We start from the raw sequence: 16480 nt of genomic DNA on the forward strand, positions 1-16480 counted from the left end.
GCTAGGTGAGGGCGTGGAGTTGGCGCGTGCGTGGCTGTACGCCGAGGGGCCTGGGCGATCGGAAAGTGCCGAGGGTGGCCGGAAAGATCCGAAACCTTGGGGAACGGGACGGAGGAAGAGAGAGTCCCAGCCTGCGGATATGACGCATGCGCATCTTCATTCAGTCCGGTGATCGGAAAGTGCCGAGGGTGGATGGAAAGACCCGAAACCTTGGAGGGGCGGGCTGGCGGCGGGGTGGGGTGGGGGGAGGAGGTGCTGCGAGAGTAGCGCATGCGCACCTTCACACCGCCGGGTGATCGGAAAGCGCCGAAGTCGGCCGGAAAGACCCGAAACCTTGGAGGGGGCGGGGAGGGGGGCGCATGCGCAGCCCTCCTCCCTCCGCTGATGGCTGAGTGACAGCTCCGGCGGCAGGAGCAGCGGGTGGGCAAGTTTCCGCGGGCAGCAACCTGGCGAGGGAGGAGGTGTGTGAGGAGGAGGAGGGGGGGGCCGGGAGATTGCAACTCGCAGATTGCAGACCGCCGACATGGTAGGTGCAGCCAGAGTGCAAATAAAGGGGGGGAGAGAGGGAAATGTAAATGAATAAAATGAAATAATCTCAGCTTGTTTCCGGCTTGTGCTCACCTGAGTCTCAGGTAAGAGCGCGCGACGTCACCAGGTAAGCTCATTTACTGGTTTTAAACGGTTCCTCGGCGCTCGTTCCTCCTCCTTCCCACCGATTCATCACCTTTTATTCCGCCAGGCGACGTTGGAGCGATGGGCAGCGGAGCTGGAGGCATTTTAATTGTCATTTCGGAGGGCACGGGGTCAAGTTTCTGGGTCCGCCCGCCCTGATTGACAGACGGGCCAACCAATGGCAACTCACCCTCCCCCCCCCCCAACCACCCACCAACTCCGGCCAATCAGGAGGGGGCCGGTGGGTGGGACCTCAGCTTGCAGCCCAAGGGCCAGACGGACCATTGATCGAGGGCAAGGGCTGTCTTTGTCCAGCTGCTTTCCCCAACCCCTGGAGCTTGTTTTCATCGGGTGGACCGCGGTGTGAAGTTAATATCACTGGACTAGCACATCCAGAGACTCAGGCTGGGGAATGGGGGGAAGGAGGTGGAAGGGGGGGCGAGAGGGGGAATGGGGAGAGAGGGGATATGGGAGAATGGGGAGAAGAGGGAGTGGGGGAAGGGGAGGGGGATGGGGGGAGAGGGGATATGGGAGAATGGGGAGAAGAGGGAGTGGGGGAAGGGGAGGGGGATGGGGGGAGAGGGGATATGGGAGAATGAGGAGAAGAGGGAGTGGGGGAAGGGGAGGGGGATGGGGGGAGAGGGGATATGGGAGAATGGGGAGAAGAGGGGGTGGGGGAAGGGGAGGGGATGGGGAGAGAGGGGATATGGGAGAATGGGGGGAAAGAGGGGAGGGGGGGAATGGGGGGAAAGAGGGGAGAAGGGGGAATGGGGGGAGAGGGAGAAGGAGGGGAGAGGGGGAACAAGAATTCAAATCCTAACATGGCAGCTGGTGGAATTTTAAGTTCAATAAAATGAGGAATTGGAAGTTACCTCAGTAACACCAATCATGAATCTATCATTGATTTTTGTAATTAATTATTTTTTAAATATGTGATGGAAAGCTATTTTCAGTAGTGACGACCATGAAATTATCATCAATTGTTGTAATTAACGAATGAATTAATTTTTAAATCTGGAATTGAAAGCTAGCCTCGGTAATGGTGACCATGAAATTATCATCCAGAGTGTGGTGGAGGCAGATACTTAGGAACAGGGCTAGGCCATTCAGCCCATCGCGTCTGCTCCACCATTCAGTACGATAAAAGCAAAAAACCGCGGATGCTGGAAATCCAAAACAAAAGTAAAAATACCTGGAAAAACTCTCAGCAGGTCTGGCAGCATCTGCGGAGAGGAACACAGTTAACGTTTCGAGTCCGTATGACTCTTCACCAGAACTAAGTGAAAATAGAAGAGAGGTGAAATATAAGCTGGTTTAAGGTGGGCGGGGGCGGGGGAGGGGGGGACACAGGTAGAGCTGGATAGAGGGCCAGTGATAGGTGGAGATAACCAAAAGATGTCACAGACAAAAGCACAAAGACGTTGAAGGTGATGATATTATCTAAGGAATGTGCTAATTAAGGGTAGAAAGTAGGACAAGCAAGGTACAGATAGCCCTAGTGGGGGTGGGGTGAAGGCATCAAAATAGGCTAAAAGGCAGAGATAAAACAAAGGATGGAAATACATTTAAAAATAATGGAAATTGGTGGGATATTGGGGGAAAAAAAGGGGGGGATGCGAAAGGGGGTGGGGATGGAGGAGAGAGTTCATGATCTAAAATTGTTGAACTCAATATTCAGTCCGGAAGGCTGTAAAGTGCCTAGTCGGAAGATGAGGTGCTGTTCCTCCAGTTTGCGTTGAGCTTCAATGGAACAATGCAGCGGGTCAAGGACGAATATGTGGGCATGAGAGCAGGGTGGAGTGTTGAAATGGCAAGCGACAGGGAGGTCTGGGTAATGCTTGCGGACAGACCGAAGGTGTTCTGCACGATTCAGTATGGTCATGGCTGATAATGCGCTTTATTGCCTTTTTCCCACACTATCCCCATATCGCTTTGTGTCATTGGTATTTAGAAACCTGCCAATCCCTCCTTTAAACATACTCAGTGACTGAGCTTCCACAGCTCTCTGGGGTAGAGAATTCCAAAGATTCACAGCCCTCCAAGTAAAAATATTTCTCCTCACCTCGCCCCTAAGTGGGAAATATTTGCAGGGCTATGAGGAAAGGGCAGGACAGTTCAGCTAGCTCCGTTCTTGCCGAGAGCTGGCACAGATGTGAAGGCTGAACAGCCTCCTGTGCTATAACCGTTCTTTGATTCATACACATTTGACAGTGCAGCAATCCCTTAGTACTACATCAGGAGGCATGCCTAGATTTTCGAGTTCAACCCACCCCCTCTTCATCTATCTAAGGTGTCTGTATTTTTTTTAAAGTGAACTTTTTTCCTTTAAACTATTGAAATTATACAGAACAGAAGGCAGATGTATACCTGCACGTCATCTGAATAGACATATTACCTTAAAACAAAAACAAGTACACACTGGATGCTGAAATACTGCGCAGGTCAGGTAGCATCTGTGGAGAAAGAAATAGTTAATGTTCCAGTGTGATTTCACTGCTCTGAAGGGTTGGAAAACTGTTTAGAGGGGTTCGAACAGGTTCCAGCATCCTTAGCATTGGTGACATAATGAAGATCCTGAAATTACTGTGGCCTGGTTAGGTAATCCCAATTAATTATTTGGTTTCATCAGCTTGCACTTGCCACTGGGATAGAAGGATGTGGGTTCAAGCCCCACTCCAGGCACTTAGCATGAGGTCCAGATTGGACACTCCCAGTGTAGTTACTGAGGCAATGGCACACTGTCAAAGGGGTGTCGGTGCTGCGGGCAAGGCCAGCATTCATTTCCCACCCCTAAATCCTTTTGAGAAGGTGGTGGTGAGCCACCTTCTGCAATATGACCGAGTGGCTTGCTCAGCCATTTCAGATGGTGGTCAAGAGTCAACCCCATTGCTGGAGTCTTGTACTGGCCAGACTGGGTAAAGACAGCAGATTTCCCCCCCAGAAGGACGTCAGTGAACCGGATGGGTTTTTATAACAAGCTGGCAGCTTCACGGTGCCATTACTGAAAGTAGCTTTTCAATTCCAGGTTTAGTCATGAAGTTTAAAATCGGGAGTTGCTGTGGTGGTATTTGAGCTCTGTCTCCGGGGTCATTAGTCCAAGCCTCAGGATTGTTAGACCTGGAAAGTAACTTATTTACTACTATACCCGAATTTCTTTGGCCTTCATTGGCATCCCATCCACAAACATTCATTCCCTCCAGCACCGATGCATAGTAGCAGCAGTGTGTGTACCATCTACAAGATGCATTGGACAAACTCGCCAAGGCTCCTTAGACAACACCTCCCAAACCCACGACCTCTACCATCTAGAAAGACAAGGACAGCAGACACATGGGAACAGCAGCTGACTTGGAACTACATTGCTGTTCCTTCACTGGGTCAAAATCCTGGAATGCCCTCCCTAACAGCACTGTGGGTGTACCTACACCGCATGCAAGTTCACCTCAAGTCACCCACCATCCTGGATGGTTTGGAGAAACTTGGAATGTTTTCCTGAGAAGGGAGGGACTTGAGGCGATTTAACAAGGTGGCTGCTGAAAGGATGTTTGGGAGAGACGAGAACTAGAGGATACAGTTTAGAAATAAAGGCTCATTAGACAGCACCTTCCAAACCCATGACCGCTACCATCTAGAAAGACAAGGGCAGCAGACACATGGGAACGCCACCTGACTTGGAAATATTTCACCGTTCCTTCAATGTTGCTGGGTCAAAATCCTGGAACTCCCTTCCTGACATCACTGTGGGTGTACCTACACCAGAGGGACTGCAGCAGCTCAAGAAGACAGCTCACCGCCACCTTCTCAAGGACAATTAGGGATGGGCAATAAAAGCTAGCCTAGCCAGCAACGCCCACATCCCATCAACGAATAAAAAAAGATGAGGTGTCAAACCATCTGTGCATGTAAGTCACCCCAAGGCACTGTTTGAAAAAGAACAGGGCTGTTCTTCATCATGTCCTGACTAATATTTACCCCACTACCTAATGACAGATCATCTGATCGTGAGCTCCTTGCTGTTTGTGCGCACTCACTGTGAGCAAATGGGCTGCTGCGTTTCCCAAACATTTCAAAGAAAAAAAGTACTTAGGGGTCAGGAAAATGCTTTGGAATGTTGTGAGGGTGTGAAAGGAGCAAGTTTTTTCTACTAGAATGACTCCTATAATGGCTCAGTGAATATCTAGTTATGTTCCTTGGCACCGGGCCACTTGAAGTTTGAACCTTGGGCTGTGTTGAGTTAGCTGCTGTTGGCCTCATTGTCTCCGAGCTACACAGAAACAGAGGCCATATGTTTCTTTGCTCTAATTTCTCCCTTCGCTTTGTAGCGATCAGTAAATACATTTTGCTTTGTATCTCCGACTGTTGCGAAACAGTTTTCTGTGACCTTCATTTTTACTTCAGACGTGAGATTCTCATGTTCCTGATGCACAAGTCGGGCTTTCCGATTTTTTAGAAAGGGAGGGAGTCTGCCAAAGGACCTTTGTTCCCATAGCGCAGTACAGCAGGACCTGGGTGTCCTTGTACACGAATCACAAAAAAGTCATCATGGAGGTACAACAAGTAATTGGGAAGGCAAATGGAATGTTGGCCTTTATTGCATGGGGGTTAGGATATGAAAGTAGAGAAGTCTTGCTACAACTCTGCAGGACATTGGTGAGACTGCATCTGGAGTGCTGTGTATACATATGACCTTACTTAAGGAGGGAAATATTTGCATTGGAAGCATTTCAGAGAAGGTTCACTAGTCTGATACCTGCAATGAGAGTTTGTTTTATGAGGAAGGGTTGAGTGGTTTGGGCCTGTACTCATTGGAGTTTAGAAGAATGAGAGGTGATCTTAGTGAAACATATAAGATTCTGAGGCAAACAAAAACAGAAAATGCTGGAAAAACTCCAGGCTTTTCATCAGAGTTTTTCTAGCATTTTCTGTTTTTGTTTCAGATTTCCAGCATCCTCAATATTTTGCTTTTAGCTTAAGATTCTGAGGGTTCTTGACAGGGTAGATGCTGGGAGGATGTTTCCCCTTGTGGGGGAGTCTAGAACTAGGGGGCACAGTTTCAAAATAAGGGGTCTCCCATTTAAGATGGAGATGAGGAATTTCCTTTCTCAGAGGGTCGTTGGTGTTTGGAATTCTCTTCTCCAGCGAGCAGTGGAGGCCGGGTCATTGAATATATTCAAGGCTGAGTTAAACTGAGTTTTGATTGACAAGGGAGTCAAGGGTTATGGTGGTGGGGGGAGCAGGCAGGAAAGTGGAGCTAAGGCCTCAATCAGATCAGCCATGATCTTATTGAATGGTAGAGCAGGCTCGGGGGACCAAATGGCCCTACTCCTGCTCCTATTTCTTATGCTCTTTCCCAACCTCAGGTCATCCAAAAGCACTTCATAGTCAATGAAATACTTTTGAAGTGTAGTCCATAAAACATGGGAGCAGAAAGTAGGCCGTTCGGCCCATCGAGTCTGTTCCTTGTACATGATGTAGTCACCAATGTAATGTAGGAAACACAGCAGCCAATTCGAGTGCAGCAAACTCTCTCATAAACAGCAGTTAGATCATGAGTAGACAACGTATTTTTTTTAAAAATAAAATCATAGAAAAGTTACGGCATGGAAAGAGGCCATTCAGCCCATCATGTCTGCGCCAGCCAAAAATGATAAAACACTAAACTATCCACCCGTTCTAACCATAACTCCCAGCGTCCACCCCATAGCTCTGCAGTTTACAGCACTCCAGGTAATCTTTCCAGGGTTGAGCCTTGTGCATGACCTGTGGAGCATTAGTGGCTAGGGACGCTTCGATTCAAAACTCGCTTCATTTTGAGCTTTTTGTTTATTGGGATGGGGGAAGCTCAGTTACCTGGGGAGTCTGGAGAAGCCGGGGTCGTTCTTAGAGCGGAGAACGTTACGGGAAAATTTAGCGGAGCAGTTTAAAATTGAGGCGTTTTGATAAGAGTAAATAAGGAGAAACTTTTTCCAGTGGCAGGAGGGTCAGTATCCAGAGGGACACAGATAGAAGAGAATTAGCCAAAGAACTGGAGGGGGTTGCGGTGGGGTGGGGGTAATGAGAATTTTTCTTATTACACTGTGGGTTTTTATAACCTGGAGCATGCTGCCTGAAAAGTGCTGGAAGCAGATTGAAGAGTGACTTTCAAAAGGAAATTGGATAAATGCTTGAAAATGAAAATTTGCAAGTTGGCGAGGAAAGGGTATGGTTGGAATAGTGGGACAAATTGGAGAAGTTGGCGCAGGCATGATGGGTCACATGGCTTCCTTCTGTGCTGCAGGACTGAATAATTCCATTCTTGGGAAGGGTTGAGTTTGTGTGTTGTAAGCCACTGGTGATGTGCTCCCTATTGTGCAACAGTTGCTTCTGAATTCCCTTGGGATTGCTCATCACCCTCTGTAATAGGAAATGAGAGGCTCTTGCCTTTCATTGGATCACATTTCATCAATAGCAGCGGAATCAAATTCGCCTGCTCCCTCGGGTCAAATATCTTTCCTGCAAACTTGTCAAGAAGGTAGTTAGTTTCTTTCTTGGCCCAAACCCCAACCTCTAATTATCAGACAACAATGGACCACTCCGTTTGGAGCATTTCGCTGGCAGACGATATTGATACCGAGTATTTCCTCCCAGGTTGCATGTGTGAATGTCGTGTCAGGACTAAATCTGGATCAGCTCTGTCCTCTTTTCACCACCTCCTCCCACCACCCCCCCAACAACTCCCCACCGTACCATTCCCAGCCCTATAGCCAGCCAGTAGTTATAGGTTATGTGTCAGGCTGGAGTACAATCCGCGCTTCTGATCCAAGTGGTGTAGTGGTAATATCACTGGACTGGTAATCCAGAGGCCAGGCTAATGCTCTGGGGATATGGCAACTGGTGAAATTTAAATTCAATTAATAAATTTGGAATTGAAAGCTCATCTCAGTAATGGTGACCATAGCAACTATCATCGATTGTTATAAAAATCCATCTGGTTTACTATCGTCCTTTAGGGAAGGAAGTCTGCCGCTCTTTACCTGGTCTGGCTTACACGTGACTCCAGACCCACAGCAGTGTGGTTGCCTCTTAACTGCCCCTCTGAAATGGCCGAGCAGGCTGCTCAGTTCGAGGGCAATTAGGGACGAGCAACAAATGCTGGCCTGGCCAGTGACGCCCACGTCCCATGAAAGGAATAAGCAGGCAGTTTGGCTTTATGGTGAAGCATTTTTATGGGAGAATTCGTATACAGCACAGAAACAGGTTGCTCGGCTCAGCTGTATTGCTTGTTTCTGTTAGTGTTTATCTGTATTTGAGCAGAAACCTAATCCCACATCCCTGCCTTACACCCATATTCCTTTACCACCCCGTCACCATTTTCAACCACATATCTAACCTGTTCTTAAGTGTTGATGAGGTCCCTCAGCGGTGTGCATTCCACAAATTACCAACGCTGTGTCCAAACATGTTTCTCCAGCTAGCTATACTAAATATCATGCATTGGAACTTGTTTACATCCCCTCACTCTAAGCCAAAATACTTTAACAGTGCTGCTGTGATATAGGAAGCGATGCACGGCAAGACCCCACATTCCGTGTATTCTCTGCATCGTTTCACCTCTTGCATTTTATCTTGTATCCATGCCCCACCCCCATGTTGTAGACCTTTGATCACTGGGGAAAAAAATTGTCACTGTTGACTTTTCCCCAACTCTCTGCAACTTCAAAAAAACGTCTCATCGCTGTTCCTTCACTGTCGCTGGATCAAGAACCTGGAACTCCCTCCCTAACAGCATTATGGGTAGACCTACACCAGGCGGACTGCAGTGGTTCGAGAAGGCAGCTCACCACCACCACCACCACCTCAATGGATGAGCAATGAGTGCTGGCCTAGGCAACGACACTCATATGCCATGAACAAATGTTTTCTTTTTAATTGAAGTTCACTGCCTGAGTGTATGGAGGAGACGGGTGGAATGGTGCCTTTCAAAAGGGAATCAGATCTAAACCTGAACCCCAAAACCTTGCAGAACTACATGGAAAGGGGAGTGGACTTGTTATTTTTCTTTATTGTTTCATGGGATGTGGGCGTCGCTGGCAATGTCAGCATTTGTTGCCTATCCCTCATTGCCCTTGACGCGAGTAGTTTGTTAAGCCATTTCAGAAGGCAGTTTGCTGTGGATCTGGAAACATGTAGGCCAGACTGAGTTAAGCATGGCAGATTACCTTCCCTAAAAGCCGGTCGTGAACCCAGATGGGTTTTTTACGACAATCGATGATAGTTGTCCCGGTCACCATTACTGAGACTAGCTTGCAATTCCAAATTTTATTAATTGAATTTAAATTCCATGCTGTGGTGCTGTGGTGGGATTCGAACCCGTGTGCCCAAAATTACTAGTTCTGTGACATTACCACCGCACTTCTATCCCCCCCCCCCAACCATCCTACCCCAGAGAGCTGTGAAAGCTCAGTCATTGAGTATATTTAAGATGGAGGTCGATAGATAATTGTGGGGACAGTGCGGGAAGATGGAACTAGGGTAGAAGATTATCAATGATCATATTGAATGGCAGAGCAGGCTCGAGAGGCTATCTGGCCCATTCCCGTTACCATTTCTTGCCTCCTTACTGCCATCTCCCTGGGTTGGCTCATTTTCTGTTCATGCACTGCAAAGCGAGAGTTAATGCAGCTGCAGCAGCCCAAATGTCAGCAGTGGTTTTATTATAGTAATTACCTTGAATAAATTAAAACAATTAAGGGATAATTGAATTAAGCGTGAGCTCCTCTCGACTCTACAGCACAGGAACAGGCCATTGAGCCTAACTGTGTATACTGGCATTTATACTCCACACAAGCCGCCTCCTCCTCCTCCTTTTCGCCCCACCCCATCAGCACATCCTTCTACTCCTTTCTTCCTCTCTTGTTTATTCTCCTCTGTTGAAGTTTTCTGCTCTTTATTCCATTCTTTCCTCCTTCAACCATTTCATTTGTCTACTTAATTTAATCTATCCAATTATTTTATATGCAAACTCCAAGCCTCTCCTGTCACAGGACTTGCTGTGATCTTCCGATTTGTTGTTGTCCATTTTGGAGGCATTGGGGATCCCCTACCCCACCCCAAATCATTTTTCCATAGCCAACAGAAAGTTTAAATGCTAGAAGCGTCAAAAGAGTACCCCAAGCGATTATAATTGAAATAATTTAGGGAAGGAAATCTGCCGTCCTTACCCGGTCTGGCCTAAATGTGACTCCAGACCCACAGCAAATGTGGTTGACTCTTGACTGCCCCTCTGAAATGGTCATGCAAGCCATTCAGCTCAAGGGCACTAAGGGATGGGCAGCAAATGCTGGCCTTGCCAGTGACGCCCAGGTCTCATGAAAGAATAAAGGAAAAAAGTTGTGCCTTGCTTAATTTACTCATTTGTGCCCTGCACCAAATTAAGGATATTAGCATATTAAAAAATACATCAAGGACCTGAAATGGCCATTCATCCCATCAAACTTAATCCTCTCATTTGAACTCGCCCAACTAACTGCACCTTGATTCCATCACCTTGCCGCTTAGATCATGTTAAGCATTCCAGCATGGACACAACAGGTGGAATGGCCTCCTTGAGTGATGTAAGACACAACATAAGAGGCTAAGTAGACCATTCAGCCACTCGAGCCTGTTCCATGTCATTCAATTAGAACATGGCTGGCCTTCTCTTAACTCCATCCATCCATGTTGGCTTCATATCCTTTTATGGCCTTGTCTAGCAAAAACCTACCAAGTTCAGATTTAAAATTATTAATCCAACCCATTAAATATTCACTCTCGCAACTACCCTGGCTGCAGTATGTACTACCTATAAAATCGACTGGCCACTCGCCAAGGCTCTTTCGACAGCATCTTCCAAACTTTTACCACTTGGATGAACAAGGGCAGCGGGTGCACGGGAGCCTCATCACCTCCAGGTTCCCCTCCGAGTCACATACCATCCTGACTTGGCAATACATGGGCCAGTCTTTTATCGTCACTGTGTCTAAACCCTGGAACTCTCTCAATAACAGCACTGTAGGGACACCTTAACTACACGGACTGTAGCGGTTCAAGAAGGTGGCTCGCCACCACCACCACCTTCCCGGAAGCAGTTAAGGACGAAGAGTAAATGCTGGCCTTGCTGATGACACCCTCATCCCAAGAATGAATAAAAGGAAAAGAATCGGTCTTTGTTGTCATTGTCTCCATATTCAAAAGCTCTCCTGGGCCATTTGTGTCCCATTTAAGAAGTAGATGAGGAGGAATTACTTCTCTGAACGTTGTTGGTGTCTGGAATTCTCTTTCCCCCAGTAAGTCATGGAGGCCAGGTCATTGAATATATTCGAGTCTGAGTTAGCCGGATTTTTGATTGACGAGAGATTCAAGGATTATGGAGCAGGCAAGAGATTGGAGTTAATATCATGTGATCAGCCACGATCTTATTGACTGGTGGGGCAGGCTTGAGAGGCTGAAAGGCCTACTCCTGCTCCTATTTCCTATGCTCTTAAATGTTTGAGGAGTCAGGGAGTTGTAACCCTAGGAAAAACTCTGCACCCAGAGGAGAAAATCGAGGGTGGAGGCAGGGACTGCAGAATTCTGACCATCAGATGTTCTGATGAGGAGTCATACAGACTCGAAACGTTGACTCTGTCTTCCTCTCCGCAGATGCTGTCAGACCTGCAGAGTTTTTCCAGCAATTTTTGTTTTTGTTGCAGAACTCTGACAGCCTGGTGAGTCGCCAATCTTGGTTTCCATGCCTTCTGGTCAGATTCACTGTCTCCAGCTGGTGCTGTGCCTGGCACCTCACCCTGCTCAGAGTGAGCTGTATCCTGTTGACCGCTTGTCACTGCAGCTGCCGTCGCTCAGTCTCTGTTTTCCCAACCCTCGGCTGAAGTGGAAGACTTCGGGGAATGAGCTGCCGGCCCCACCCAGTGACCGTCCACTCCTTCTGGGCAAGGAACAAGGACAAAATTGAACCTACCTACCCTTTTTTTATTGGGTTCATTCAAAAGCGACTGTGTTTAAGTACACAGTGAGTGATTGCATCTAAATTCCTAGTAATCCCCTCCTCCTTATATTCTCAGGGCGAGTTGAGTGTTGACTTATGTTCTGGAATACCATCCCTACAACTCCCCGCCTCTATACCTTGCTTTACCCCTTGAACCTTGCTCTTTAAAACCTATCTCGTTGACCGAGCTTTTAGCCACCTGACCTCATGTGTCCTTATGTGGCTCGGAGTCAGACTTTGTTTTACAAAGCTTCTGTGTAACGCCTTGATGGCACCTGGTCATCTTCTTGAGCCACTGATTATTGGTTTGATACAACTGAGTGGCTTGCTAGGCCTTTCCAGAGGGCAGCAAAGAGTCAACCACACTGCCGTGGGTCTAGAGTCACACGTAGGCCAGACCGGGTAAGGACAGCAGATACAAACATTGGAACAAAGAGCAGGAGTAGGCCATTCAGCCCCTCAAGACTACTCTGCCATTTAATAAGATCACGGCTGATCTGATAGTAACCTGAAATCTGCATCCCACCTACTCCCATTAACCTATCGCCCTCTTGCTTCCCAAGAATCTATCCACCTCTACCTTAAAAATATTCAAAAACTCTACTTCCGCCATCTTTTCAGGAGGACGGTTCCAAAGACTCTCAACCCTCTGAGTGGAAAAAATTTTGCCTCATCTGTTTTAAATGGGTGGCCCCTTATTAAACAGTGACCCCTAGTTCTAGATTCTCCCACAAGAGGAAACACCCTCTCCGCATTTACTCTGATCCTTCCCTGAGCGTCATTAGTGAACTAGAATGTGTCTGTGTGTGCCAGTCATCAAGATTGACCTTGAGCCCTCGTTATTTGGTGGGGGGAGAGCAGGCATGGAGCACACTGATTCCTGGGATGAAGGGGTTTGTCTTATGAGGGAAGGTTGAGCAGGTTGGGCCTGTACTCATTTGTGTTTCGAAGAATGAGAGGTGATCTTATTGAAACATAAGAGATTCTGAGGGGGCGTGACGAGGAGATGCAGAGACAATTTTTCCCCTCGCAGGGGAGTCTAGAACCAGGGGGCACAGTTTCAAGTAAGGGGTCACTCACTTAAGACGGAGATGACGAATTTCTTCTGAGGGTCATTCATCTTTGGGATTCTCTCCCCCACCGAGTAGTGGAGGCTGGGTCATCGAATATATTCAAGGCTGAGTTAGAGAAATTTTTGATTGACAAGGAAGTTAAGGGGGACAGGGAGGAAGGTGAAATTAAACCCACAATCTGAGCAGCCATGATCTTATTGACTGGTGGAGCAGCCTCGAGGGACTTACTCCTGTCCCTGTTTCTTATTCCTGTGACACGAAGGGTAAAATGACCTCGTTCTGTGCTAGAGTGCTCGAATGTAGTCTGTACTTGGCTTTGGTGTGTGCCTTAGGAGATATCACTCAAATGGGACCATAAAAAAGCATTCTGACATGCATGTGCTTGACCCTGACCAATCCAATGGATGAAACGTACCTTCCCCACCTTACCCCACCCCCACTGACTGGGAGAGAACACTGATAGCAAATAATTCTCCTCTGAATCTACACAGGAGAGCTCCCATAAAGATCCAGACCTACAGTTAGGGGCTTCTCTTTGCCCTGGTTTATTCAACTTTGTAATACACAGAGCACTGTTTATCTTCTGGATCAGGAGGGAGATACATTGGATCTCAGCTTGATGAAGCAAAAGACTCCTCTGGGAAGTTGAAGCTGGCAGTAGCAATAAATCAAAGTGCGCTAGAGCCAATAAGACCAGCACCAGAAATAGTATCTTTGCCCTACTTAGATAGTGCTCATTCCTTGAGGCATTTGCAATGGGGTCAGCAAATAAATGTTTAGACATGTGAGTTCATCGTCGAGGAAGGGAAGCTGGTTCTGCTCTATTCCTGCCCCACTTTGCATCTGAATCTCCATGTCTGGCAACACCTCAATTTTCAAGTTGCACGGTATGGCCTGGCGATTGGCCAATCGAATTGAACAGTGGTGCTCCTTTGGTTCTCCTTAATAGGCAGAGTACAGACCATACTTCAAGCAGCCCGGCGCTTGCAAAACCCGAAACAAAATGTCAACTGTTTGATGTGATTCTGAGATTGGGCAGCACTTGTTGAATAATCATGAGTGCGCAAAAACAAACAACCAATTTAAGATGTTCGGTTGAGCTCGTAATGTGGCTCATATTTTATGCTTGCTAGAAGTAATATACAGGGATCAGTTCTCTGCAAACAAAAGGAATTTGTTCAAACCTCGCGCCTTTTCTGAATTACCTGGGAGCTAGGGGAGCCCATTGCTGTCTCCGTGACAACGCCTCAGCCAATCAGAGTTGACCCATCCTGTGGTATACATTGTGATTGTTTGAAATTTGGCATTCTTGCATTTGTCCTGAAGGGTGTTAGATGAAAAATTTTGGCAACATTGAAGCTCTGGACTACCAAACAACAATTTTAAAGTTGTTTTCTGGGCTTGACTATTTCAATGCTCTTCTGGCTGGCTTCCCATCTCCCACTCTCCATAAATTTGAGCTCATCCAGAGCTCTGCTTGCTTCGCACACTCCAGCTCATACTGAGCCCTGTTCACCCATCACATTTGTGCTTGCCAACCTACGTTGGCTTCCAACCTGGCAATGCCTCTGTTTTAAAATTCTCATCCTTGTTTTCAAATCTCCCCATGGCCTTATTCCCCCTCCTATTCTGATCTCTAGCGTATCCATTGGCAGCCATGCCTCAAAAGACCACATGGCCTATTCCCGCTCCTAAGACCTTAAAATGTAGGAGCAGAAGTAGGCCATTTGGCCCATCGAGTCTGCTCTGCCATTCAACAAGACCATGGCTGATCTGATAATCCTCAACCCCAATTTCCTGCCTTTTCCCCCATAAACCCTTGATTCCCTTACTGATTAAAAATCTATCCAGCTCAGCCTTGAATATACTTAACAACCCAGCCTCTACAGCCCTCTGTGGTGAAGAATTCCACAGATTGACTACCCTCTGAGAGAAGAAATTCCTCCTCATCTCTGTTTTAAGTGGGCACCCCCTCACTCTGAGATTATGTCCCCTGGTCTTAGACTCTCCCACAAGGGGAAACAACCTCTCAGCATCTACCCTGTCAAGCCCCTTAGGAAGCTCCTGTTTTTTATGATTCTAGCCCCCTACTTCGAATGGATATTTCTGGTGCTGAGCAATCCAATTGAGTGGGACATTTTGGTCCAACCTATGTCTGATGAGTAGGACAAATGGTGGGTTTGGGAAAAATATTTGAGGATATTTGAAGAACGGGTGAGGGGGAGTGCTTATAAAAATTAGACTTAAAAACGTGTGGAATTTGAAATGGGTAGTGGGGTGACCAAACAGATTAAAGGGGGCATGATCAGAAGTGGAGAAAGATCTTGTGGCACAGTGGGTCTGAGCCAGAGGTTCCAGGTTCAAGTCTCACTCCAAGCCAAGGATGGTGCATTCATAATGTCACCACATGTTGATTATCAATATGCCTAAGGCAGGCAGTAAGAGCATGTGGTCGGCCATGCTTGTTGGCAGCCCTCAAGCTATAGCCTCCGCCTTCAAACGAGCGACCTGTTCCCGGGGAAGCAAGCTGCGGAGAATGGATGTAAACATACACTTTGTCTTGCCTCTGGAAGCCTTCTAAGTCCAAGTCTAAAATCCGAGGCAGATCTCAGAGAGAAGCCGAGTTAACATTTCAGGCCAATGATTAAGGGTTAACTCTGTTTTTTTCTCTCTCTCTCTCTCTTTCTCCTCAGATGTCCCCCGTCCTGCTGGATATTTCTAGCTTTTTCTGTTTTTAATTTCAGCTTTCCAGTGTCCTCTTGTATTGGAGATGGAACTAAGAGTGAGATGTTTACCTACTGCCTTAAAACAACTTGAAAGAAACTTAGGAGGATGAGTGCCTGGTGACGCAGCCCGGTTCCATCCCTTAGAAGCGCCTTGGCATGCCTTTCCATGTTAAAGACGCTATATGAATGCAGGTTGTTGAGACGTGAGATTTCCATTCAGAGAGTAAAACGTTTTCTTGTTATGCCTTAATGGGCAGTGTTTTTCATGGGATGTGGGTGGTCACTGACAAGGCCAGCATTTATTGCCCATTCATTATTGCCTGTTAGAAGAGTGAGAGATGACTTGAAGGAACTGTATAAGATCCTGAGGGGTCTTGACAGGGTGGATGTGGAGAGGATGTTTCCTCTCGTGGGAGAATCTAGAACTAGGGGGTCACTGCTTAAAAATAAGGGGTCGCCCATTTGAGAAGTTTTTTTTCTCTGAGGGTAGTGAGTCTTTGGAACTCTCTTCCTCCCTACATAAATTTGAGCTCATCCAGAGCTCTGCTTGCTACGCGCACCCCAGCACGTACTGAGTCCTGTTCACCCATCGCATTTGTTCTTGCCGAACTACACAGTGGAAGCAGAGGCTTTGAATATTTTCAAGGCAGAGGTAGATAGATTCTTCGATAAACAAGGGAGTGAAGGCTTACCTGGGGTAGGAGGGAGACTACAGCCAGGTCAGCCATGACCTTATTGAATGGTGGAGCAGGGTCAGAAGACTGAGTGGCCTACTCCTGCTCCTAGTTTATATGTAAAATGGTGGTGAGCCACCTTGAACCGCAAGAATGACCCAAACATCCCTGTCGCTTGCCATTTTAACAGTCCACCCTGCTCTCTTGCCCACATGTCTGTCCTTGGCTTGCTGCATTGTTCCAGTGAAGCCCAACGCAAACTGGAGGAACAGCACCTCATCTTCCGACTAGGCACTTTACAGCCTTCCGGACTGAATATTGAATTCAACAACT

General features: G+C 47.2%; 1 protein-coding gene across 1 annotated transcript in view; it reads left to right on the forward strand.

Moving 5' to 3' along the window:
* Positions 1–404: 404 nt before the first annotated feature.
* Positions 405–16480, forward strand: part of ap1s1 (adaptor related protein complex 1 subunit sigma 1) — a 45649-nt gene continuing 29573 nt past the window's right edge. Inside the window, exon 1 of the mRNA XM_041179040.1 lies at positions 405–526. Within this exon, the coding sequence (XP_041034974.1) occupies positions 524–526 (3 nt within the window). The 5' untranslated portion in view covers positions 405–523. The remainder of the gene's footprint in view (positions 527–16480) is intronic.

The sequence above is a fragment of the Carcharodon carcharias genome, chromosome 33, assembly GCF_017639515.1.
Source record: "Carcharodon carcharias isolate sCarCar2 chromosome 33, sCarCar2.pri, whole genome shotgun sequence".
Taxonomy (NCBI): domain Eukaryota; kingdom Metazoa; phylum Chordata; class Chondrichthyes; order Lamniformes; family Lamnidae; genus Carcharodon; species Carcharodon carcharias.